The sequence below is a fragment of the Nycticebus coucang genome, chromosome 12 (assembly GCF_027406575.1).
Source record: "Nycticebus coucang isolate mNycCou1 chromosome 12, mNycCou1.pri, whole genome shotgun sequence".
Taxonomy (NCBI): domain Eukaryota; kingdom Metazoa; phylum Chordata; class Mammalia; order Primates; family Lorisidae; genus Nycticebus; species Nycticebus coucang.
This window is the reverse complement of record NC_069791.1, coordinates 10,119,771-10,144,149: the sequence shown is the minus strand read 5'-3', so window position 1 is coordinate 10,144,149 and position 24,379 is coordinate 10,119,771. Positions and strand designations below refer to the sequence as shown.

The 24,379-nt window shown below is 44.4% G+C and overlaps 3 protein-coding genes across 7 annotated transcripts in view; 1 reads left to right on the top strand and 2 right to left on the bottom strand.

Moving 5' to 3' along the window:
* Positions 1 to 11,855, bottom strand: part of SARNP (SAP domain containing ribonucleoprotein) — an 81,987-nt gene extending 70,132 nt beyond the window's left edge. For all 3 annotated transcript variants that reach the window (XR_008373157.1, XR_008373158.1, XM_053554341.1), the window contains exon 1: positions 11,745 to 11,855. Coding sequence is in view for 1 of the 3 variants with exons in the window: in XM_053554341.1 (XP_053410316.1) it covers positions 11,745 to 11,780 (36 nt within the window). In the remaining 2 variants the exon portion in view is untranslated. The remainder of the gene's footprint in view (positions 1 to 11,744) is intronic.
* A 253-nt stretch (positions 11,856 to 12,108) lies between these two features.
* Positions 12,109 to 15,262, top strand: ORMDL2 (ORMDL sphingolipid biosynthesis regulator 2). 2 transcript variants are annotated; one of them, XR_008373159.1, is made up of 4 exons: positions 12,109 to 12,188; positions 13,314 to 13,491; positions 13,665 to 13,899; positions 15,051 to 15,262. XR_008373159.1 is itself a non-coding variant. In XM_053554353.1 (4 exons), the coding sequence occupies exons 2-4, from the start codon at positions 13,318 to 13,320 to the stop codon at positions 15,184 to 15,186; spliced, it is 462 nt and encodes a 153-aa protein (XP_053410328.1). In that variant the 5' UTR covers positions 12,109 to 12,188; positions 13,314 to 13,317; the 3' UTR covers positions 15,187 to 15,262. The 2 variants fall into 2 exon arrangements, 1 of the variants encoding a protein (XP_053410328.1); XM_053554353.1 differs by having other exon boundaries at positions 13,665 to 13,816.
* Positions 15,263 to 15,407: 145 nt separating this feature from the next.
* DNAJC14 (DnaJ heat shock protein family (Hsp40) member C14) lies at positions 15,408 to 24,376 on the bottom strand. Of its 2 annotated transcripts, XM_053554325.1 has the most exons (7): positions 24,245 to 24,376; positions 22,342 to 23,810; positions 19,517 to 19,623; positions 19,207 to 19,326; positions 17,283 to 17,443; positions 16,919 to 17,021; positions 15,408 to 16,742 (listed from the first exon to the last, which is right to left on the bottom strand). In XM_053554325.1, the coding sequence occupies exons 2-7, from the start codon at positions 23,752 to 23,754 to the stop codon at positions 16,532 to 16,534; spliced, it is 2,115 nt and encodes a 704-aa protein (XP_053410300.1). In that variant the 5' UTR covers positions 23,755 to 23,810; positions 24,245 to 24,376; the 3' UTR covers positions 15,408 to 16,531. The 2 variants fall into 2 exon arrangements, with proteins under 2 accessions (XP_053410300.1, XP_053410301.1); XM_053554326.1 differs by lacking the exon at positions 17,283 to 17,443 and having other exon boundaries at positions 16,623 to 16,742.
* Between the last annotated feature and the right edge of the window lie 3 nt (positions 24,377 to 24,379).

Here is a 24,379-nt window from a genome sequence, read left to right as displayed (position 1 = left end):
ACCTTGGGGTTGAGGGCCATGGTGTCATCATAGCTCACAGCAACCGCAAACTTTTGGGCACAAGCGATCCTTATGTCTCAGCTTCCTGAGTAGCTGAGACTACAGGTGCCCACCATAACACCTGGCTAATTTTTCTATTTTTAGTAGAGAAAGGATCTCCCTCTTGCTCAGGCTAGTTTTGATATCCTGAAATCAAGCAATTCACCTGCTTTGGCCTCCCAGAGCGCTAGGATTACAGGTATGAGCCACTGTTCGCAGCCTTAGTTACATTATAAAATTTTTTGTTGGTTTAAAAAAAATTTTTTTTGTCATTTTGTTATAAAAATATTATGTTCCCTCTAGAATAGTTAAAAAATCCTGCAAATTAGAGAAAAATAAGCACTCTGTAATCCTAATACCTAGTGATTAACATTTTACACATTTTACTTGAAGTGTATTAGAGTAAAGATGCTGGTTGTTCCTTTACAAAGAAACACAGCTTCTTTATTCCTGTAAGTCCTAATTTTCTTCACTAGCCTCCATTATGTTTTTCCCTCTAGTTTAAATCAACTTTTTTGGTAGGTGATTCAAGTTCAGGTTTCTAACAGAGTTGTTCCTTCCTTCTCTTTCCTTGCCAAAATTTTACCTAGATATAGACAAGTTTACAAAACTTGACATATGACAAAGAAATGGAGAACAGAGTCAGTGACAGTTCTTGTATCCACCGCTGATCTAATATAGTCTGATCTAGACTTAGAGCTAACATATAGAGAAGTATAAGTGTTTCCCACTGGAATGAATAACATCTATCACAGCTGACCATGCCACTGCCTCTCATCACTGCCCAGTCTCCAGTGGCTTACCTACTTCTTAATCCCAGGTCTCTGGTTTAGTAGTCCTCTCACACCTCCATGCTTCCTCTCTGGCATAACAATACTTTTATGTATAGTTTACATAATATTGTATTATTTCCTTCATTATAGTGTAGGTTCTTGTCATACATTCCAACATTATTTTAAAAGAGAAATACATTAATAAAAACACAAAATAGCTGAAAATAATTTCTTTTCATACATATGTTAGTAGAACTAAAACCATTTTTTTTTTTTTTTGAGACAGTCTCATTATGTTGCCCTTAGTAGAGTGCTGTAGCATCATAGCTCACAGCAACCTCAAGCTCTTGGGCTGAAGCGATTTTCTTGCCTCAGCCTCCCAAGTAGCTGGGATTACAGGCACCTGCCACAACGCCCAGCTTTTTTTTTTTTTTTTTTTTTTTTTAGTTGCCATTGTTGTTTGGCAGGCCCAGGCCGGTTTGAACCTGCCAGCTCCAGTGTATGTGGCCAGCGCCCTAACCACTGAGGAACAGGCACCAAGCCAGAACTAAAACTTATCTTAGCCCATTTTAAAATAAATTTAATTTTGGGCGGTGCCTGTGGCTCAAAGGGATAGGGTGCCAGTCCCATATGCTGGAGGTGGTGGGTTCAAACCCAGCCTCGGCCAAAAATCACAAAATAAATAAATAAATAAATAAATTTAATTTTAAAATATTTTAGTCAGGTGTTGTGGCAGGTGCCTATATTCCCAGCTACTCAGGAGGCTGAGGCAAGAGAATCACTTGAGCCCAGAGTTAGAGGTTACTGTGAGATATGACACTACAGGACTCTACCGTGGGCGACAAAATGAGACTGTCTTGGGCTCGGTGCTTGTAGTACAGTGGTGATGGGTTCGAAACCAGCCCAAACCAACTAAACAACTGCAACCAAAAATAGCTGGTTGTTGTGGTGGGTGCCTATAGTCCCAGCTACTTGGGAGGCTGAGGCAAGAGAATCCCTTAACCCCCAGAGTTTGAGGTTGCTGTGAGCTGTGATACCCCAGCACTCTACCCAGGGCAACATAGTGAGACTTTGTCTCAAAAAAAAAAAAAAACCCAAAATTAAAAGAAGGTATTTAAAAAGCAAGGTATATTGAGTAAATTGTATGGTATGTGAATTATATTGCAATAAGGCTATTAAAAATGTAGACAGACTGGGCAAGGTGGCTCATGCCTATAATCATAGCACTCTGGAAAGCTGAGGCACGTGGACTGCTTGAGCTCAAGAGTTCAAGACCAAACTGAGCAAGAATGAGACTCCATCTCCAAAAATAAATAGCCAGCTGGCAGTACCCACAGCTCAGTGGGTAGGGCGCCAGCCACATACATGGAGGCTGGTGGGTTTGAACATAGCCTGGGCCAGCTAAAGAAATGACGACAGCTGCAACAACAGCAACAAAAAAATTAGCCAGGCGATGTGGCAGGCGCCTGTAGTCCCACCTATTTGGGAGGCTGGGGCAAGAGAATTGCTTAAGCCCAAGAACTTGAGTTTGCTGTGAGCTGTGACTCCAGAGCACTCAACCGAGGTGACACAATGAGATTCTGTCACAAAAAATAAATAAAAATAACTGGGCATTATGGTGGGCACCTGTAATCCCAGCTATTCAGGAGGCTGAGGCAAGTGACTCACTTGAGCCCAGGAGGTTTAGGTTGCTGTGAGCTATGACACCATCACACTCTACCCAGGGCAACAAAATAAAACTCTGTCTCAAAAAAAAAAAAAAAAAAAATGTAGACACATGATATACAAAATACTAACGTTAGCATTAAAAATAATACATACACACCCCTGTATGATGTATGTACACAAGATATCTGGACAAGAAACAGATAAGTTAACAGCAGTTCAATCTGAAGCTAGGAAGGAAGCTAGTTGGAAATAAGTGAAGGAAGGAAACAAGCTAGGAAGGAAGCTAGTTGGGAACAAGTGAAGTAAGGAAACATTACCATATGCCCTTTAGTACCTTTAGAATAGTAAACATGTGGGTGACCTGTGGTTCAGTGAGTAGCTGGCCCCATATACCCAGGGTGGCGGGTTCAAACCCCGACCCAGCCAAACTGCAACAAAAAAATAGCCAGGCGTTGTGGCAGGCATCTGTAGTCCCAGCTACTCAGGAGGCTGAGGCAAGAGAATCGCCTAAGCCAAAGAGCTGGAAGTTGCTGTGAGCTGTGACACCCTAGCACTCTACCAAGGGCAACAAAGTAAGACTCTGTCTCAAAAAAAAAAAAAAAAAAAAAGAACAGTAAACAATTACTTTATCAAAAATTAATTTTTTTAATTTTATTTTTCAGTATCAATAAAGCACTCTCAAAAAAAATAAAATAAAATAAAGCACTCTCCATTCTACCCATCCAACCTACAGAAAAAGAACAGATCAACTGATTCATAATATACTTGACATTAATCATGCATTGTCTTTTGATTTCTTCTAGATTATTAATCTTGAATTTTGAATAAAATCTTTCATTATGGCTCAGCATCCATAGCTCAGTGTTTAGGGTGCTGACCACATACACTGAGGCATGCAGGTTCAAACCGGGCCTGGGCCTGCTAAACGACGACAACTGCAAGAACAACAAAAAAAAATAGCCCAGGGGTTGTGGTGGGCACCTGTAATCCCAGCTCCTTGGAAGGCTGAGGCAAGAGAATCACTTCAGCCCAAGAGTTTGTGGTTGCTGTGAGCTGTGACATAACAGTACTCTACCAAGGGCAACATAGTGAGACTGTCTCGAAAATAAAAAAAAAAAAACTTTCATTATAAGTCTTTTTCACTGTGCATGGAGGTGAGCGTCTGTAATCCTAGCCACTTGGATTGGGAGGCCAAAGTGGAAGGATCCCTTGAGAAAAGAAGTTCAAGACAAGTCAGGCAACATAACACCAGCTTAAAAAAAATATTTTTGATCTGTTATTTCTCCACATAGTTTATAAACTCTGAGGGCACAGATGTTTTATATCACCTATAACATTTCATATAACAGGAATTCAAATTTACTTCCAAGTACTAGTATGTGCCAGGCACAGTGCTAAGTACTTTGAATGTATTTCCTCATTTAATCCTTACAAATAAACCTAAGCGGTTGGTATTATGATACCACTTTATAAATTAAGAAAATGAGGTTTAAAGAGATCAATAACTTGCTTAAAATCATACAGCTTGTCAACAGAGACCTGAGCCAATATGCCAGTCCAAGTCTCTCTGAAGTAAGCCCAATCTTAACTACCAATATACGAATACTTTTCTCTCTCTCTCCCCCCTTACCACTCTCTCAGCCTCTTTACTAGCTCTTCTTCCACTCTTTTCACTCCACTTCTATCAAAGGCCAACTCACTTTCCAGAATCCAACCACCAACAAATCCTATCAGCTATACCTTTGAAATACAGTATATCCAGAATAAAATCCCTTTTCAACACTGCAAACAGTGCTACTCTGATCTTTCTCTCACACAGATTATGGTCAAAACTCTTCAGCCCTTGCCACACTGCAGTTTATTCTCAATAAAGTAGTCAGTGATCTTCTGAAAATTTAAAATCAGAACAAGTCACTGCCCTATTCAAAAATCATCCATTGGTTTCCTGTCTCATTAAGGGTAAAAGCCTGAGTCCTCACTGTTACCTACAAGACCCTGCACAACTGCTCTCCCCCTGCTCCACCATTACCTTTTATCACCATTGTTCACTCAGATAAGCCAAACTACCCTTGTGTTATTGCTCTAACACATGGTTCTGCACATGGTTTATTCCTTCATCTCCTTCAAGTCTATGTAAACATTATTTTCTCAATGAAGTCGTCACCTATCACTCCTTAAATTTACAATACTTGTTGTACTGTACTCCTGATATCCCTTTCCTACTTTTCTCTATACATCCTATTACCATTTGACATACTATAAATTTTACCTATTTATTGTGCCTTCCCTCAGTAAAAATGCTCCATGAGAGGAAGGATTTTGTCTGTTTTGTTCATTGTGTCCCCAGCCATGGTGACTGCCACATGGCAAATGTTCCATGAACATTTTTTTTTTTTTTTTGGATAAAGAGTTTCACTTTGTCGCCCTCAATAGAGTGTTGTGGCATCGTAGCTTGCAGCAACCTCAAACTCCTAGGCTCAAGTGATTCTCCTGCCTCAGCCTCCCGAATAACTGGGACTACAGGCATTCACCACAATACCCTGTTATTTTTAGAGACAGGGTCTCGCTCTTGTTCAGGCTGGTCTTGAACTCCTAAGCTCAAGCAATCCATCTGCCTCAGCCTCTGAAGAGTGCTAGGATTACAGACGTGAGCCACCATCCCCAGCCTCATAACCATTTTTTAAATAAACCTCTAATCAATTATTGAGTGAAAGACCCAACTTTTCCAACTGACTACTAGACATTTCCAAGTGGACGTCCCAAAGACAAAGTGCAAAACTGAACTTAGCATCTTTCCTGCACAAATTAACTGCTGCTGCTTCTCCTAACCTACTGTATTTTTTTGTTTGTTTGTTTTTTGTAGAGACAGAGTCTTCAAGTCTATGTAAACATTATTTTTTACATAGACTTGAAGACTCTATGGCCCTCGGTAGAGTGCCATGGCATCACACAGCTCACAGCAACCTCCAACTCCTGGGCTTAAGTGATTCTCATGCCTCAGCCTCCTGAGTAGCTGGGACTACAGGCACCCGCCACAACGCCCAGCTATTTTTTGGTTGCAGTTCAGTGGGGCCGAGTTTGAACCTGCCACCCTCGATATGGGGCCGGCGCCCCACCCACTGAGCCATAGGCGCTGCCCCTAACCTACTGTATTAAATGGTTGCAACATTAGAAAGGTTGAAAACCAATGTCCTAACCTAAAAGGTATCACTATCCAAATCCTGGAGTCATCTTTTATTATCCCACATCTAACTGATCTATATCATTATCTTAGATATAGAGAAATAATCATTAGTAAAACAGAAAGCTTTGCCTACAAAGAGTTTACAATCTAGTTGGGAAACAAGTTATCAATGATCATAGTGTTGAACGGATTTTTTTTTTTTGAGACAGAGCCTCAAGCTATCGCCCTGGGTAGAGTGCTGTGGCATCACAGCTCACAGCAACCTCCAACTTTTGGGCTCAAGCGATTCTCCTGCCTCCGCCTCCCAAGTAGCTGGGATTACAGGTGCCCGCCACAACACCTGGCTATTTTTTTTGGTTGCAGCCATCGTTGTTTGGTGACCCAGGCTTGATTCAAACCCGCTAGCTCAGGTGTATGTGGCTGGCACCTTAGCAGCTTGAGCCACAGGCACCGAGCCTGTTTAACTGATTAAAAAAAAAAAAAAATACAGGGTCCTATGAAGGCATATAAAAAGTGACCTTACCATGTGTTTGGTAGAGAAAACAGTGAAGGCGTCCTTGGGTATATGGTGTTTGTTATCTGGAGGATGTCTAGTAGTTAGATAAAGATGTGGGGAAGGGAGGGTGGCAGGAACACGGCAGCCAAAGAAAACTTCAAATGTAGCTCGTATGAAAGTTTTGTGGCAGAAGGCAGAGGCAGTGTAGTAATTAAGAACATAAATTTTGCAACTATAAATTAAACTGTGATAAACAATCTGGTTGTTTCCACATTTTACATAATTGCCTACCAACCCAGGAATGGATTGACAAACTGTGATATATGTATACCATGGATTACTATTCAGCCACTAAAAACGATGGAGACTTTACATTTTCTGTATTAACCTGGATAGAGCTGAAACACATTCTTCTTAGTAAAGTATCACGAGAATGGAGAAGAATCCAATATACTCAATAATAATATGAAGCCAGTATACAATCTAATACGTAGCCACGAGAGAAAAACTCAAATTAATTCAAGGTGGGGGGCAGAAGAATGAGGGAGCAGAAGGGAGAGGGATGGGTATGCTCCCATTAATGGGCACAATATTAGGATATATGGCACACTTCTTGGGGGCAGGATATTATAAGAGGGATTCTACCTAACAAATGCAAACATTGTAACCTAATTCTTTGTACCTTCAAATTAGCCTGAAACAATAATAAAAAGAATTATTATTTAAATAATTTTTTAAAAAAAGAACATGAACTTTATGGCTCAGCGCCCGTAGCACAGTGGTTATGGCACCAGCCACATACACTGAGGGTGGTAGGTTTGAACATAGCCTGGACCAGTTAAACAACAATGACAACTGCAAGCAAAAAATAGCCGGGCATTGTGGCAGGTGCCTGTAGTCCCAGCTACTTGGGAGGCTGAGGCAAGAGAATAGCTTAAGCCCAAGAGTTTGAGGTTGCTGTGAGCTGTGTCACCACAGAACTCTACTGAGGGCAATATAGTGAGCTATGAGCTGTGTCCCTACAGCACTCTGAGGGCAACATTCTGTCTCAAAAAAAAAAAAAAAAAGAAGAACATGAATTTTGGATACAGACTGCCTGGATTTGATACGCCACGTTATTAGCTATGCAACAGAGGACAAGTCACTCAATCAGTTACTCTCTGGGAGGTTCAGTTTTTCTTTTTTTGAAATGGGAGTGATAGAGGTACTTACTTTATAGGGTTATGTGAGAATTAAATCAGTTAATGTACATAAATGGATTTAACCACTGGTTGCCACATAATAAATGGTATATAAGTATCAGCGATTAATCAACACAGCTGTTCTGAGGAAATGAAATAAAATCAAACCAGTGCAGTTGAAGTATGAGAAACTAAGAGAGATCCTCAGGAACATAATTAAAAGGTTTGTTTGTCTTGCCTTTTTTTTTTTTTTTTTTGAGACAGAGCCTCAAGCTGTTGCCCTGGATAGAGTGCCATGGCATCACAGCTCACAGCAACCTCCAACTCCTGGGCTCAAGCGATTCTCCTGCTTCCGCCTCCCAAGTAGCTGGGACTATAGGCGCCTGCCACAATGCAAGGCTATTTTTTGGTTGCAGCCATCATTTTTGTTCGGCGGGCCCAGGCTGGATTCGAACCCACCAGCTCAGGTATATGTGGCTGGTGTCTTAGCCACTTGAGCCACAGGCACCAAGCCTCATTAAAAGGTTTTTAAGCAAGAGAATGACTATTATAATAAACATCTTTTTTTTTTTTTAAGTCAGTCTTACTATGTTGCCATCAGTAAAGCGCTGTAACATCACCACTCACAGCAACCTCAAACTCTTGAGCTTAAGCAATTCTCTTGTTTCAGCCTCCCAAGTAGCTGGGACTACAGGCACCTGCCATAGTGCCCGGCTATTTGTTGTTGTTGTTGTTGTTGTCACTGTTGTTTTAGCAGGCCTGTTTCGAACCCGCCAGCCCCAGTGTATGAGGCCAGCACCCTAACCACTGAACTACAGGTGCCGTGCCCTACCTTTTTTTTTTTGAGATAAGAGTCTCACTCTGTTCCCCAAGTAGAGTGCTATGGCATCATCATAGCTCACAGCAACCTCAAATTCTTGAGCTTATATGAATCTCTTGCCTCAGCCTCCTGAGAAGGTAGGACTACTGGCATGGCATACACACCACCACACCCGGCTAGTTTTTCTTCTTCTTTTTTTTTGGAGTTTCTGGCCGGGGCTGGGTTTGAACCCAGCACCCTTGGCATATGGAGCTGGCGCCCTACTCCTCTGAGCCATACCTGTTTGTTTGTTTGTTTTTTCTTGAGACAGAGTCTCAAGCTGTTGCCCTGGGTAGAGTGCCGTGGTGTCATAGCTCACAGCAACCTCAAACTCTTGGGCTTAAGCGATTCTCTTGCCTCAGCCTCCCAAGTAGCTGGGACTACAGGTGCACGCCACAGCGTCCAGCTGTTTTTTGGTCGCAGTTGTCATTGCCATTTGGCAGGCCCAAGCTGGATTCGAACCCACTAGCTCCGGTGTACATGGCTGGTGCCCTAGCCGCTGAGCTATAGGCACCGAGCCTAGTTTTTCTACTTTTTAGTAGAGACAAGGTCTTGCTCCTGCTTAGGCTGGTCTCAGAGAACTCCTGAGCTCAAGCACACCTGAGCTCAAGCAATCCACCTGCCTTGTCCTCCCAGAGTGCTAGGATTACAGGTGTGAGCCACTGAGCCTAGCCGAATTAATTTTTGAAATTCCTCCCCCTCCAGATCCCATCTTCTATATAGCCAAAAGAACACAAACTGATATCAGGTTCCTCCCATCAAATTTCCAAAGGCTCCTAGCCCTAGAGTGCCCTAGCATTAGAGCTCACAGTAACTTCAAACTCTTGGGCTTAAGTGATTCTCTTGCCTCAGGCTCCCAAGTAGCTGGGACTACAGGGCGTGCCCCAATGCTCGGCTATTTTTTGGTTGTAGTTGTCATTGTTGTTTGCCAGGCCCAGACTTGGTTCGATCCCCCAACTCCGGTGTATGTGGCTGGCGCCCTCGCCGCTGAGCTACAAGCGCCGAGCCAAGAAGGCTCATTTCAATATCACTCCAATTTACCTACTTCCCTTTCCAAGCTATCTTCAACCACCAAAATGTAAGCACACTTCATGTTTTAATCACACAAATGTCTCGCTGTTCGCTATTCTCAACACTGACACTACTACAGCTTTCTCCTCGCCTCTGCAATAGTTCCTTTGCTCAAGTTTGATTGGAAATACGGTTACAGTTCAACCTTTACTCTCACTTCTATCTCTTTCCGACTGTGTTAGAACAACTGCATTTCTACAAAACCCTCAAAAACTTGCAGCTGATGTGAACTTACACATCAATTCAGATACATAATATACTATTTCTTCTTCCTACTTCAAAACTTACTCATTTCCTCAGAGGTCCCATATTAAAGCCCACAATTCTCTTTATAAAAATAGAAAGATTTTCTAACAGGCAATAAAACACTAAGTCAACCCAAAAGTCAGGATAACTCCATCAAGATCACCAGTGGAAACAAACATTAACTGTCCTGAAAGTCAGAATTAAAGGCATGGGTTCTTAACCAGAGGTCCATGGACTCCTCAGGGCTACAAGGTAGTTTTAGGAAGCCCCTCAAATCGCATGCAAAGTATGAGTACATGCTTTTTTCTGGGGAGAGGGTCCATACCTTTCATCAGAGTTTCAAAGATATCTGTGACCTCCAAAAGTTTAAGAAGTGCTCTAGAGAAAAAGCAAAGACAAGCAAATGTGATTAAAGAGTGAGTCCTTTTTAGGCTAACTGGAGTGCCTCATGCTCTCTTAAAGTAGTATCTGAAATCAGGTCAAAGGTCATTATGTAAAAGTGACTTGTCCAATGAAATACAAATTTAATACAGCCCCTACAAATACAGATGTGATGGAAAGAGGAACTCCATAAAGCAACATAAAATCCATAAAAGCAAGTCATGGGGAAGCTAGTGACTCACTGCCAGGGTTTCAAAAATTGGACAAATAGGAAGAAAATACCAGTTCTTCTATACATATTTCCTTTTTATCTCATTCATTCAAAAATTCCTTTTCTGCATGTTTTATAACATACATAACAATACATAAGTATATAATACATACATAAATAAGTACAGTACATATATATAAAATGAAAATGATTGTTCAATTTATTTTTACTTATCACGATAAATATTAGGAGACCACGGATACAGTCTATGCATTTCAGTACCAAGTTAACAGTAACCCCAGAATAACACAAAAACCCACTAGCACAATTTAGGATTCAAGAGTAAGAAATATATCAGCTTTCACAAAAAGACTAATTAGTGTCAATAAGTGACTAAAGGCCCTCTCCATACCCTTACTCCCCTTAAGCTTATATATTTTTTAAGCTCAACAAGTTTTAAAGGGTCAGTTTTCAGTTTCAGCTAATCACCCTGGTCTGTCCAAGGTTCCCAGAGTGATAGGACCAAAACATATGATGGAAAAACTACTTGTGCAACCACAAATAGACAAAAAAAAAAAAATCAAGGTATCATTTTAACTCAATATAAAATACTCTCTCCTTCCAGTGATGAAGCTGCCAAGATTCCCAAGACAATTAAAAATAGCTTCTGTGATTCAAAGTGTCACCCAAGGGAGACACCAAGAGATGCAGGGTCCGTTCACGGTATGAAATGGGGCAGAGATAAATACCCCTAACTTTGGAATTATTTTTCCAAAATACTGCAGTTGTGAGTTCCCTCTGGTGGTAGGGATGCCGTGAGGGGAAGGCTGGAGAGCAGAGAACCAGGTTAAAGAACTTGAAAAACTTTGAAATCTGAAGTATCTATACTTTTGCTAATTCTTTTTTTTTTTTTTTTGTAGAGACAGAGTTTCACTTTACCGCCTTCAGTAGAGTGCCATGATGTCACAGGACTCACAGCAACCTCTAGCTCTTGGGCTTCCGCGATTCTCCTGCCTCAGCCTCCCGAGCAGCTGGGATTACAGGCGCCTGCCACAACGCCCGGCTTACTTTTGCTAATTCTTAAACCTCCTCAACCCTGGGCGTCTATGAAGAGGCCTCTCCACGGTTTCGAAATTCGACTAAAGGACATAAACTCCACCGACAAAAAGGGAATGAAAGCATTTGATCGTATTTGGGATCTATTCAGATTGATATATACAAAAGTGCCATCACCTGCCAACAGGGAAATCTGAGAAAGCACCAACCCAGGGAGGCGAGAGGCCCGGGACCGGCGTGGGGCAAAGAGGAGGGACTTTGACGTAATGCATCTCTGACGAGAAAGGAGGAAGATCACAGGTAAAAACACTTACAGAAGCCGGTGGGGAAAGGTGGCGAGCGACACACGATGAAGAGAAGGGCAGACGTAACAGATAAAGATAGCGGTAAAACCGTTGAGGAGAAATGGGCAATTAGGGAAGGCGTAATGAGGGAGGAGGCACAAAAGAACTTCGGCGGAAGCCGGGAAACGAAGTGGAAGAGCCTGCAAGAAGAATACTTAGGGAAAAGGGCGCAAGCCACCCTGTACGATTCAACTACCAGAAAAGTCCAGCTCAACCCTTCCCTGCCTCACGGTACCTTCAGCTTATGGAGCTCCACCGTCTCCGCCGCCATCTTGTTACCCCTCACTCGCTAGGCCCCCGCCCGCTGTCTCCGCCTCCGGGAGCTCCCGCCTAGGCGTAGAGAACCTCAGCCGACCAATCGCCGTCACTCTTACTCTCACTCCATACCATCAGCTCTTCCCATTAGTTAATCGCTGGCGTCGCGCTCTCTCCTCTCGGCAGCTTTCCCCGCCTCTCTCAAAAGGTGGGACAGGGAGAAAGGCGGGTTCTGCATGTTCCGAACGGCAGAAGTAGCAGCCAATGGTGCGTCTCCATTATAGACCGCCAACCAATGGGTGGTGGCAGCGCTGATTCTGCTCCACCAATAAGAAGAGCGCAGATGGAGCGGCGACTTCCTGGAGACCACAGGTGTGGAAACGAGCGCCGCGCCCCTGGCCGGACGGGCTTCTGAAGCTGGCAGGTAAGAGCTACTGAGAAACTGAGGTTGCTGAGGAAAAATGGTGGGAGGCGAGTTAAATACCGAGAGGGGAGCACTGAAGACAGCCCTGAAAGGAACCTAGGAACAAGAGAAAAACTGGGGGCGGGGGGAATGAGGCGGGTTCAATACTAGGGTTTAGAGAATTTTAGAGACCGGGCGAGCAAGAACCACTTCCTAACCAAGCTTCATCAGCTTTAGAACTAGCACAGTTTTAAAGACCAGAGTCCAGACGATCGGAGCTGCCTCTGGAGTCAGGGCTAAGGCTCCCTCTCTCGAGGTGTTAAGTTCAAGTCCCCTCCTAGCCCAGTCCAGAAGTAGGGAGCAAGTTGAGGGTAGTGCTCCTTGCTTGAGAGAAGGAAAGGGAATGTCAGCTGCTTACCTAACGCATAGGAGACAGGCCGGATAAGTACCAGAGGAAAAGGTGAGGACTAAGGGTAGCTTGACTTTTATCCCTTCTTGGTGGTTCCCTGATTGATTTCGTGACTCTCTTCGGAACCGTGGGTGTGACCTCTTCATGATTCCTCAGTAACTTACTCAAGAAAACAAAGTGAGATACTCCTGTTACCCTTGCTACTTTAAGTGGATGTTCCAAGGCGAGGCTTACACCTTCACGTTACAGACGAAGTGTAAAGATTAAAAATTATCACGTCTCGGGGCGGCGCCTGTGGCTCAGTGGGTAGGGCGCCGGCCCCATATACCGAGGGTGGCGGGTTCAAACTCGGCTCCAGCCAAACTGCAACAAAAAATAGTGGCAGGCGCCTGTAGTCCCAGCTACTCGGGAGGCTGAGGCAAGAGAATCGCCTAAGCCAAGGAGTTGGAGGTTGCTGTGAGCTGTGACGCTACGGCACTCTACCGAGGGTGACATGAGACTCTGTCCTCCCCTCCCCCAAAATTATCACGTCTCTAAAATGTGAGGAGGACGCTTCTATTTAGCCTTTTAAAGTTTCCCCCCAGATCTTTAGATTTTAATTTCTGTACAAAGGGAAAGTTCTTTCATTACAATAGAATTCAGGGGATTTTGACTATTCAGGAGACCACTGGGAGAAAAAAATCAAAAAGGGATTGAGAAGAAACTGAGTTGAACTCCTGCCTGATCACCCATTATAGTAGGATGAATGTGGGGGTGGCACACAGCGAAGTAAACCCCAACACTCGAGTGATGAATAGTCGGGGCATCTGGCTGGCCTACATCATCTTGGTAGGACTACTCCATGTGGTTCTACTCAGCATCCCCTTCTTCAGCATTCCTGTTGTCTGGACCCTGACCAACGTCATCCATAACTTGGTGAGCACTAAACCACACCCTGTATCCCCCCTCCCCCAAGATCTTCCCCAACCAAAAACAAAATAAAATCACCAATTGTTTGGGGATTTATGTCTTCCTTTTGGAATATTAGCATAATTCTTGGCCTGAAGAATTATTATCCTGCCCTTCACACCCCCCTTCCCTCTTCCTAGGCAATGTATATCTTTCTACATATGGTGAAAGGGACACCTTTTGAGACCCCTGACCAAGGAAAGGCTCGGCTACTGACCCACTGGGAGCAGATGGACTATGGGCTCCAGTTTACCTCTTCTCGCAAGTTCCTGAGCATCTCTCCCATTGTGCTGTGAGTCTATGCTGGGTTAGAAAGAGCTCCAAGAACCAGGTTGAAAGACCCAGAGGGAACCTTTGTAAAAGGAGGCTATCCAAGTAAGAATCTTTGAAAATATTATGGCATACTAAGTCTACAGAGATCAGTAAAAGTAGAACACAGTGGGGCTGGGTGTGGTGGCTCATGCCTATAATCCCATCTCTTCAGGAGGTGAGGAGATCAAGACCCCATCTCTACAAAAAAATAGAAAATTAGCTGAGTATAGTGCCATACACCTTTAGTCCCAGCTATCCGGGAGGCTAATGCAGGAAGATGGCTTGAGCCCAGGAGTTTGAGTTTGCAGTGAGCTATGATGGCACCACTGTATTCCAGCCCCAGTGACAGACCAAGATCCTGTCTCAAAAAAAAAACAAAAAAGCACTGTAATGAAGCATCCCTGAATCTCCCTAAGGAGAACATTTCCTCTTTAGTAGTGAAACGCTGTGGGGAGTGGAAGCAAAGAGGACTCTAACAGTCACACAGGCTGAAATGGCTTCAGCTGTCATTTGTCATATCATTAACAATGAAGAAACACAAACTGATAATCTCCAGTTAAAGGTGCTATATGATTATCTCCTGAACCCTAAAGTAACTATTGTTGATATAGCCAGAATATTTTCAGAGAGCCTAGAGCTACGTGCAGAAAAACTGGTCATTTAAAATAAATAAAAGCCAGCCACTCTACTGAGTGACTATAATTCCAGTTACTCAGGAGGATGAGACAAGAGAACTGCTTGACCCCTGGGTTCAAGCTGTAGTGCACTTTAATCATGGCTGTGAACAGCCACTGCACTCCTGCCTGGGCAACATAGCAAGACCCTGTCTGGGGGTGGGGGGGAGCCACTATTTGAAAGGCATGAATCTGGCTTGGTGCTTATAGCACAGTGGTTACAGTGCTGGCCATATACACCGAGGCTGGCGAGTTGGAGCCTAGCCTGTGGCTCAGAGGGGTAGGGCACTGGCCAGAGGTGGCCAGTTCAAACCCAGCCCCGGCCAAAAACTGCAAAAAAAAAAAAAAAAAAGATAGCTGGGCATTGTGGCGGGCGCCTGTAGTCCCAGCTACTTGGGAAACTGAGGCAAGAGAATCGCTTAAGCCTAAGAGTTTGAGGTTGCTGTGAGCTGTGATACTACGGCACTCTACCATAGCAAGACTGTCTCAAAAAGAAAAAAAGAAGGCCAACCACACTCATCCTATTTTTTCTCTCCCCAGCTACCTCCTGGCCAGCTTCTACACCAAGTATGATGCTGCTCACTTCCTCATCAACACAGTCTCGTTGCTCAGTGTACTTCTGCCTAAGTTGCCCCAATTCCATGGGGTTCGTGTCTTTGGCATCAACAAATACTGAGGGATGGGGCTGGGGACAGTTCCACAGGCGTGGGAAAGCATTGGAACAAGGGACTATAACATCATTCTCTTCTCCATGCTTTCTTCTATATCTTGATAGCCTGAAATACAACCTTTCTTAAGCTTCCAGGAAGAGAAAAAATTGGAAAATGGGGCTCCTGGCCCAGTCCTGCTAGGGGCAAATTTCCTTCAATCATGAAAGGCAGATGAGGTAAGGGTCAAATCATTCTCCTTTATAGGAGGAATTCAGGTTTGGGGCAGCTTGTTTGGAGGCTACATTTTTTTCCTATCTTCCATCCCTACCAGCTTCAAGCTCTGCTGTGCTATGTATTTTCCTTATAATAAAGAGAAATTTTCAGTTATGCCTGCAGTTTGCTCAGCAGGAAGAGTTGGGAGATGTCCTCAGAAGGCTGGAGAGAAAAGATAGAATACTGAATTACTGTGTAAAACTTTAAGCAATTTTTTAGCTCCCTCTCCTTTGGTCCAGTAGGAGGTGCCCTTCACTCAGATAATATTTAGTAGGGTAAGGATTCAAAAGGATTCTCAAATGAGAAAAAGGGCTCCAGCTAAATGGGCAAAGAAGAGAGGGAAGGTACAAGTTGCCAGTTACATATTTATAGAAAGATAATCCCCTGGCTTTAAATAAATATATACATACAAATATGAACAAACTTAAAAAAATACAAACCCTTGGATCCTAAGGGGGCTTCTGGAAACCCCCTTATCCTTCTCCCTCACCCAAGGGCAGCAAGCATGAGTTTCCTTTTTAAAAATTACTAATTTTGGCCATCTTTGCAGCAATAAGCCTGAAATTGGGTGCTCTACCACAAGGTGAAAGTCAGAGGGAAAATTCAGTTTCCACTCTCTGAACTCTATGTATGTCCTGTAATTAGGGCTACATGCTTCTGTCTTTTAACTGATAAATACATCAGGGTAAAGGAAGGCACTCCCTTCTGAAATGGGTCAACAAATAAGATAGACTCATAGTTTAAAAACAGGGAGAAGAGTGTCATCTGTTCTAAAAACAAATAAGACGACAAAGGTATATAGATCCCAGGGAAATTCCTAGTTCCCACACCTCAAACGAATATATTGCCCAGGCCTAAGTTCTTTGCTGTACCCACTCCCTATTTCTTTGGTATTGTCAGAAGACAAGATTCAGTTACTGGGTACTGGGGGAGAGGGGAGAGTGGTTCAGGTGCTTCCTGCAAGTACTGAGCAACGATTTAAGCTTAAAATTTTCCCTTTTTAAAATATTTAAAAATAAACAAATCAGACTCCATCCTGTGCTGTACACAGCCCTTTTGACTCCCTGACATTGATTTGAGGAAAGAAGAGAAGGGGTGTCAATGTTGGAAGGGCCTCCTCACTTTCTTCCGCCGCTTCGGTTTGGTTTCTCCCTTGGGTACTGTGCTGTTAGGCTTAGAGGCTGCAGTGGTCCCAGGGCCAGGCTGAGGTGCTGCGAAGAAGTTCCCATTGGACATCTGGCCTGGGGGCGCTTGAAAGATGCGGCTCAAGAAATCCTGAAGGTCAGCAGGAGGAGAATCTGGGGTAGGTCTGAGAGAAAACAGAAGAATTATAAGTCAAGTGATTAGAGTCATGAGGTTAACCTAAGTTAAAGATACACTGAATCAGTTCCCAAACATCCCAGAAGTGAGGCACCTAGCTGTCCTGAACCAGAACAGATTTCAAACCAGAATAGTGGATAGATTATTGACAGAAATACCACCTACCTCTTCCGCCTACTGGTGCCTGGGATCCGAGAACCAAATGAGATGTGATAAGGAACTCTGTGGGTGTCTGGGGAGATTCCTACACGTTGACATCCAGCCCACTCTGCAAACAAAAGACATAATTAGCCAAAAATATCAGTTTAGACCACATATGAGATTGGAAGTATTAGCCCATATGTCTATTTATTTGAGACAGAGTCTCACTTTGTCACCCTCAGCAGAGTGCCATGATGTCATAGCTCACAGCAATCTCAAACTCTTGGGCTCAAGGGATTCTCTTGTCTCAGCCTCCCAAGTAGCTGGGACCTCAGGCACCCACCACAACACCAAGCTAACCCCATATTTCTACAGGACAGGAAAGTACCTGTAATGTCATACACCTTTCCTTCCATCAGTGCAAAATAGGTGATCTTGAGGCCCAACATGCTTGACTCTGCCCAAAAGTCTCCTTCTTCAGCAGGATGCAGCCTGTTACATTCAGCACAGTATCTGGCACTCTTAGGTTCCCGGTCCATTTCAAACCTCCTACAACCCAACAAGACAATAGTTTCTTAATCTGTCAAGCCTCTGTGAACATAATATTTTACAAAATTAGGCGATGCCTGTGGCTCAAAGGAGTAGGGCTCCGGCCCCATATGTCAGAGGTGGCGGGTTCAAACCCAGCCCCTGCCAAAAACTTCAAAATTTTTTTTTACAAAATTAAATAAGGCTGGATATGGTAGCTCATACCTAAAATTCTAGCGCACTGGGAGGCCGAGGTGGGAGGATCACTTGAGCTCAGGAGTTTGAGACCAGCCTGAGCAAGAATAAGACTCCCATCTCTACTAAAAAATAGAAAAATTATCTGGTGTTGAGGCTGGCACCTGTGGTCCTAGCTACTCGGGAAGCTGAGGCAGGAGGATCACTTGAATCCACAAATTTGAGGTTGCTGTGAGCTAGGCTGACACCATGACACTCTAGCCTGGGACAACAGAGTGAGATTCTGTTCCCCCCTCACAAAAATAAGTACAATAAAAATATTTTGTCACAGTGCTTATGGCTCAGGGAGTAGGGCGCTAGCCCCATATTCCAAGGGTGGTGGGTTCAAACCTGGCCCCAGCCAAACTGCAACAAAAAAATAGCTGGGCATTGTGGCGGGCGCCTATAGTCCCAGCTACTTGGGAGGCTGAGGCAAGAGAATTGCCTAAGCCCATGAGCTGGAGGTTGCTGTGAGCTGTGACACCATGGTACTACCCAGGATGACATAGTGAGACTGTCTCAAAAAAAAAAAAAAAAAAGCTTTTGTCAAGCCTACCTAGGGCAATGCTAATGGTCTCATCATTCCTCATAAATATGTCTGGAACATCTGAAATTACCTCCATTTACTTGTTTCATATGCCTATGTGAAATTCCCTTGCCTTCAACCTTTTTTTTTTTGAGGTAGAGTATTACTTTGTCACCATGGGTAGAATGCTGTGGCATCAAGCTCACAGCAACCTCAAACTCTTGGGCTCAAGAGATCCTCTTGCCTTAGCCTCCTGAGTAGCTGTGACTACAGGTACCCATCCCAACACCTGGCTATTTTTAGGGGGGCAGGGGTCTTGCTCTTGCTGAGGCTGGTCTTGAAGTCCTGAGCTCGGGCAGTCCACCCCCCTCGGCCTCCCAGGGTGCTAGGATTATAGGCATGAGCTACCGCACCTGGCCCTAATCTTCTATCTTAAAGATAAATTGTTTTTTTGTTGTTTTTTTTTTGTTTTTTTTTTTTTGCAGTTTTTGGCCGGGGCTAGGTTTGAACCCGCCTCCTCCAGCATATGGGGCCAGGGCCCTACTCCTTTGAGCCACAGGTGCTGCCAAAGCTAATTTTTCTTTAAAACTGCTAATTCAGGCTCGGCACCTGTGGCTCAAGCAGCTGAGGTGCCAGCCACATATACCTGAGCTGGCGGGTTCAAATCCAGCCCGGGCCCGCCAAACAATGACAACTACAACCAAAAATATCACCAGGCATTGTGGCAGGCACCTGTAGTTCCAGCTACTTGGGAGGCAAAGGCAAGAGAATCGCTTGAGCCCAGGAGTTTGAGGTTGCAGTGAGCTGTAATGCCATGGGATTCTACTCTAGGCAACAGCTTGAGGCTCTGTCTCAAAAAAAAAACTGCTAATTCAAATCCTTTTATCTCTTGACAGTATGCCAAAGATAGAAACCTCAGGGTCTTTTTACTCATCATCCATATCTCACCAGTACTTACAAGGAAAGTCTTCAGTTACCCAATCCCTGAGCTGTGGCTGTCCCATCTTGTCCTCCTATTTCATACCTATGCTTTCCTTGGCATCGGCTACACATCATAGTATTCATTGCCTCCTTAAGGTCATCTTGTAACTTGGACAGAAACTCATTCACTGATCGGCTCAGCTCATTCTCTGCCATTCGTTTCCTAAGAGAAGAAAGACTTTTTTTTAAGTCATGGACCAAGGGAAGGACAAAGGGAGACAGATCTATGGGCCTCTTCAGGCCTCTGGCTAACAGTTCTCTCTGCCTTAGAGAAACACCATCCACAAGTACAAGCATCTCTCCTATTGAGGATTTTTCATTCACCTCATCTCAGTTTCTCATCTCCAACTTACATCTCATATTCCTTTCGCCTTTCAGCATTGCTGACAATATCCCACGCTGCCCGCAATACTTTGAAGGCCTCTTCAGCCCGGGGATGATGATTTTTGTCAGGATGAACCTACCAAGACAAGACCGATTTCATCACAAATCCATTCCAACCCTCTCTGTATCTTGGTTCTATTCTTATATCAAAGGGTTCTCTTTCATCGCTCTTTTGAAGAGTCAGTGTAATTTAATGATTAATTGCTCTGGTTGTGGGTTCAAGTTACAACTCTGTCACATACTAGCTATATTACCTTCAATGGTTCATATATTATGGATTGTTGGGAGGATTAAATAGGAATGCATATGAAATATATAACACAGACTCTGGCACTAGGATGAGTAATCCACCATCCTAATTTGCCTAGGACTGTCTCGTCTCAGTTTTAGCACAAGACCCATGTCTCAGAAAACCCCTCAATCCCAAGTGAAAAAGGATGGTTGGTTTCCCTACCTGGCACATACATACTAAGCCCTTTCATTTTAATTTTATTATCAGTCGTAAAGTAAGGGTTCCAAAGCTGTTACCTCTTTAAACTCATATTTTTTAACTAGACAATTCTCATATCCCAAACATCCTACAACAAACATTCCTTTCTGTCTCTCATGATCTCAGAGGCTTTTTATATACTTCTGAGCCTTTTCTCCAAGACAAATAATGTCCTCTCTTCCACAGCTTCCTGATTGTTCCCATCCCATTCCCCAAAAATATAGAAACAAAGCTAGTCTCCCAACTGATCCCTGATATACCAGGTTCCCACATTCCCAAGCTAATCAAACAGCCTGTCATGTTCACTCTGTAGCATAATAAGGTCCTATAGAAGCCCACAGACACTCTGGCCCAGAACAAGAGAGATCTTTGGGAGTGTTGAACATCAGGTAACTTAACTACATCTCTAATTCAAGAGAAGCTGAAAAAATGAGAAATTTTGTAAGAATGATATTCTCCAAGAGAGGATGTCTGCTAAAAGATATGAAGGTTAGAAAAGAATTTTACTATTAGTAACAATTTGAGGGTAAGCATTTGTTACCTACTCTGAGAACATCCCAGGCAACCCACTAAGCATGTATTTCCCACCAAACTAATTTAGTCCTTTACTAAGTTACCTGCCTGATGGTTTATTGTACCTTTATTCATTAATGGAAAACTTAGTTGCCCATTCCCCTTTGGTATCAGGCAATTATTGAGGAAATTTGCATACTGATATTTTGCCAGTCCAGTTCCACACACTCAGTAAAAACAGGCCTCCAATACAATTAACACATTACTTATTTTCATAATACAGTTTTTCCGGGTGGCGCCTGTGGCTCAAGGAGTAGGGCGCCGGTCCCATATGCCGGAGGTGGCGGGTTCAAACCTAGCCCCGGCCAAAAACCAAAAAAAAAAAAAAAATACAGTTTTTCCTGTACAGAAACAGGAGTAACAATCACATATCTAATAATAGCAACTTAATATCCACTTTTTGGCTGCGCCAGTAGCTCAGTGGGTAGGGCACCAGCTACATACAATGAGGCTGGCGGGTTCGAAACCAGCCCAAGACAGCTAAACAAAATGACAACTGCAATGAAAAAACAGCCAGGCATTATGGTGGGTGCCTGCAGTCTCAGCTTCTTGGGAGGCTGAGGCAAGAGAATCTAAGCCCAAGAGTTGGAGGTTGCTATGAACTGTGACGTCACAGCACTCTACCAAGGGTGACATAGTGAAACTTTGTCTCAAAAAAAAAAAAACCTACTTCTGATAGCAATTTGATTGCATGCTTTTATTAAACCATTTCCCTCAAGCATATAATGCATCACAACTCCAACCCCCTTATAAATAAAAGCAACTGTGTTTTCAAGTATGACATACATATGCATACACCTCTATATGATTTATGTTCCACACCTTAAAACAGCCTGCTTTCTTCTACTATTTCTACCTGGGAGAAATAGTTGGGTTTCCCCATGTTTAAAAAGACCCCCTCCGTGGTGGTGCCTGTGGCTCAACAGAGTAGGACACTGGCCCCATATACCAGAGGTGGCAGGTTCAAACCCAGCCCCGGCCAAAAACTGCAAAAAAAACAAACCTCTGGGTGGTGCCTGTAGCTCAGTAGGTAGGGCGCCAGCCCCATATATTGAGGGTGGCGAGTTGGAACCCTTCCCCACCAAACTGCTACAAAAAAAAAAAATAGCTGGGCCCTGTGGCAGGCGCCTATAGTCCCAGCTACATGGGAGGCCGAGGCAGGAGAATCGCCTTAGCCCAGGAGTTGGAGGTGGCTGTGAGCTGTGATGCAACGGCAGCGCTCTACCAAGGGCAACAAAGTAAAACTGTCTCAAAAAAAAAAAAAACCCTCCTTTGTTAAGGAGAGAGCAACTAAGGTACTCTCTGACTGGGCCTCCTCCCCACCTTTAAATTAGAGGGACTTTACCTAAATATTCCAGAGTTGAGTGAGTTCAACACTGCCTAAAATACCAGGTCTAAAAAAAAAAAAAAAAAACTCATAACACCTGAAAATGGAAGATCAGATCCCACTGCAGAAGGAATAAAGTTTTTGTAGTTATCATTGTTGTTTGGCAGGCCCAGGTTGGATTCGAACCCACAAGCTCTGGTGTATGTGGCCAGCGCCCTAGCCGCTGAGCTACAGGCACCAAGCCAGGAATAAAGTTTTTATGACTCTTTCTTAAGAATGTTATCCTTCAGCTTCAAGTGACTTTCTATTCCGCCTTCCCTTTATTCCACTCTCCCTAAAATTGGAATTGAAAATAAAACATGAGAACAAAAGAGGAACAGAAAATAAAGCAGAAAGGTACTCACCATCACTGCCAGCTGTCTATAGGCCTTCTTCAGTTCAGTATCTGATGCTGTAGCTTCAACACCCAGCACATGGAAAGGGTTTAATTCATCCTCAGGAACCCCAGCCATGGTCAAGAGTCGAGCCACTTCCTCTTCAGGCTGGCAGTAACGCCCACTAGCTACAGGTGTATTCCCCTGCCTGTTAGTGTTCTGTTTGACCCAAGGCAACTCCAACCAGCCCCACTGAACTATTCTTACCAGCTGTTGCCATGGCCTGCTCTCTCTCAACAGTGTCAAGCAATGCTGCAAGGCAGGAGAATCCAGCCAAGAAAAGAGCCAGGTGGCCTTATCCCTCCAGCCTAATCGGTCACCCAGTCCTACCAGAAACCGCCAGCCCAACTGTAGACAGCCCAAAAAGAGGGCCAGAGCCAAAAGCAGCAAAGCACCCAGTAGCCTAAGAAAGCGGATAAACAGTCCTGCCCCATAGCAAAATCCCTGGCTTAGAAATTGAAACATCACCTGGGCCCAGCTCCCCAGCCACCCTGCCCAGACTCCCACCCAAACTCGAAAAAGGTCCAGATCACTGCTTTTCAGCTGCCTGCATGCATAGATGAGATGGCCACAAGTTTCTACATACTCTCCCACCAATGCCAGCAATTCAATCAGCCGCCAGAAGATGGCCTGTCCAAGCTGACATAGTTCCTCTGCTCCCCACAATCCCAGGCCTCTGCGCTTATCTGCCTGAATTCGTTTCCGGCCCAACCGATTTCGACCAGGGGATCTAGGATCTCTACGTCCACCCTCCCGAGCATCCTCCTTAGTTGGAAAGCGGTGCCGCTGTCTGCGGGCTGGGGCTTTCTTTCCACTGGACACACGTGAAAAATCACTGGGGAATTTAAGAGGTTCCTCATCATCATATTCATCTTCCAACTCTTCATCTTCCCCCAAGGCTGGAGAAGTACAATGGTGGCAAAAGTTGCTAGAAGAGCCATCTCTTCCGTCAGAGTAAGTCCCTTCCAGAATTCCAGGGGTTCCCTGGCAGTTACAAGCAGATGGAATGGAAAGAAAAGAAGGGTTCCCATCCTCCTGGTAACTGGCCTCATTCTCTCTTGAGAATTCCTGGTCCACTTCTGACTCTTCTGCTGATGATGCCTCAGTCTGATCAGGGTCCTCTCCATCTTTGGGTGGTCCTGGACCTCTTGGGGGGCCATGGCTTGGATCCGACCAGTGGGCTGGATTTGGGGGCTGTGTGTACTTAGGACCAGAGTGCTCTGTGAGGCAGCGGGTACCATTAGGAGCAGTCTCTGCTGAGTCCCTGAGTCCTGAGAATGAAAGTATTTCAGGGTCCACAGAGGGTCCTAAAGTCCTGAGGGAGGCACCACCACTGTGGTGGGCTCCACACAACCTTCCTTCTCCGGGGTGCTTCTGGGTCATGACCCCGGGGCTTCTTGAGGCTCTTAGGTCACAGCCATCATGGTAAGTTCTGATGCCTGCAACAAAAATATCAAGGTAGGAATGGTCAAGGGTGGGACGATGAGAAGAGCTAAATAATCTTAAATTGGAGACACATTTAATGCACCCATCTCCCTTGTTTTCCCAAGTTCTTTTGCGGCATTCGCTACCCCTAGCAATAAGCCAGAACTAGACTAACCACCACCCTGCTTGCCACTAGACCCCCCCACCCCACCCAATCACTTAGTTTTTCCTCTTTCCCCAGAAAGCTATAATCTTCAGTCAGAGAAAGAGGGAGCTACTGCAAAGGGTGTGGTTGGGGGGGTCACTCTTAGAAAAAAGAGAAAGACTGCCGCAAAGGGGGGACTCCGAGGGCTGCCTGAAAGGGTGGGGACTGTGCGGCCCTTAAGGAAAACCTGGCGGAGTTTAGGATTGCCCCAGCGGCTGGGTTAAAGAGACCACGGTAACATACCGAAGACCGGCGGTAACTCCTCCCCTTGGAGCAGCTGGGCCTGGGGCCGGGGGGAGCTACCGAGCAGCTCCCCCGGCTCCGCCTCCCGCTCACTCTCTGCTCCCGCCTTCCTCCTCCCGCGACCGCCGACCTGCG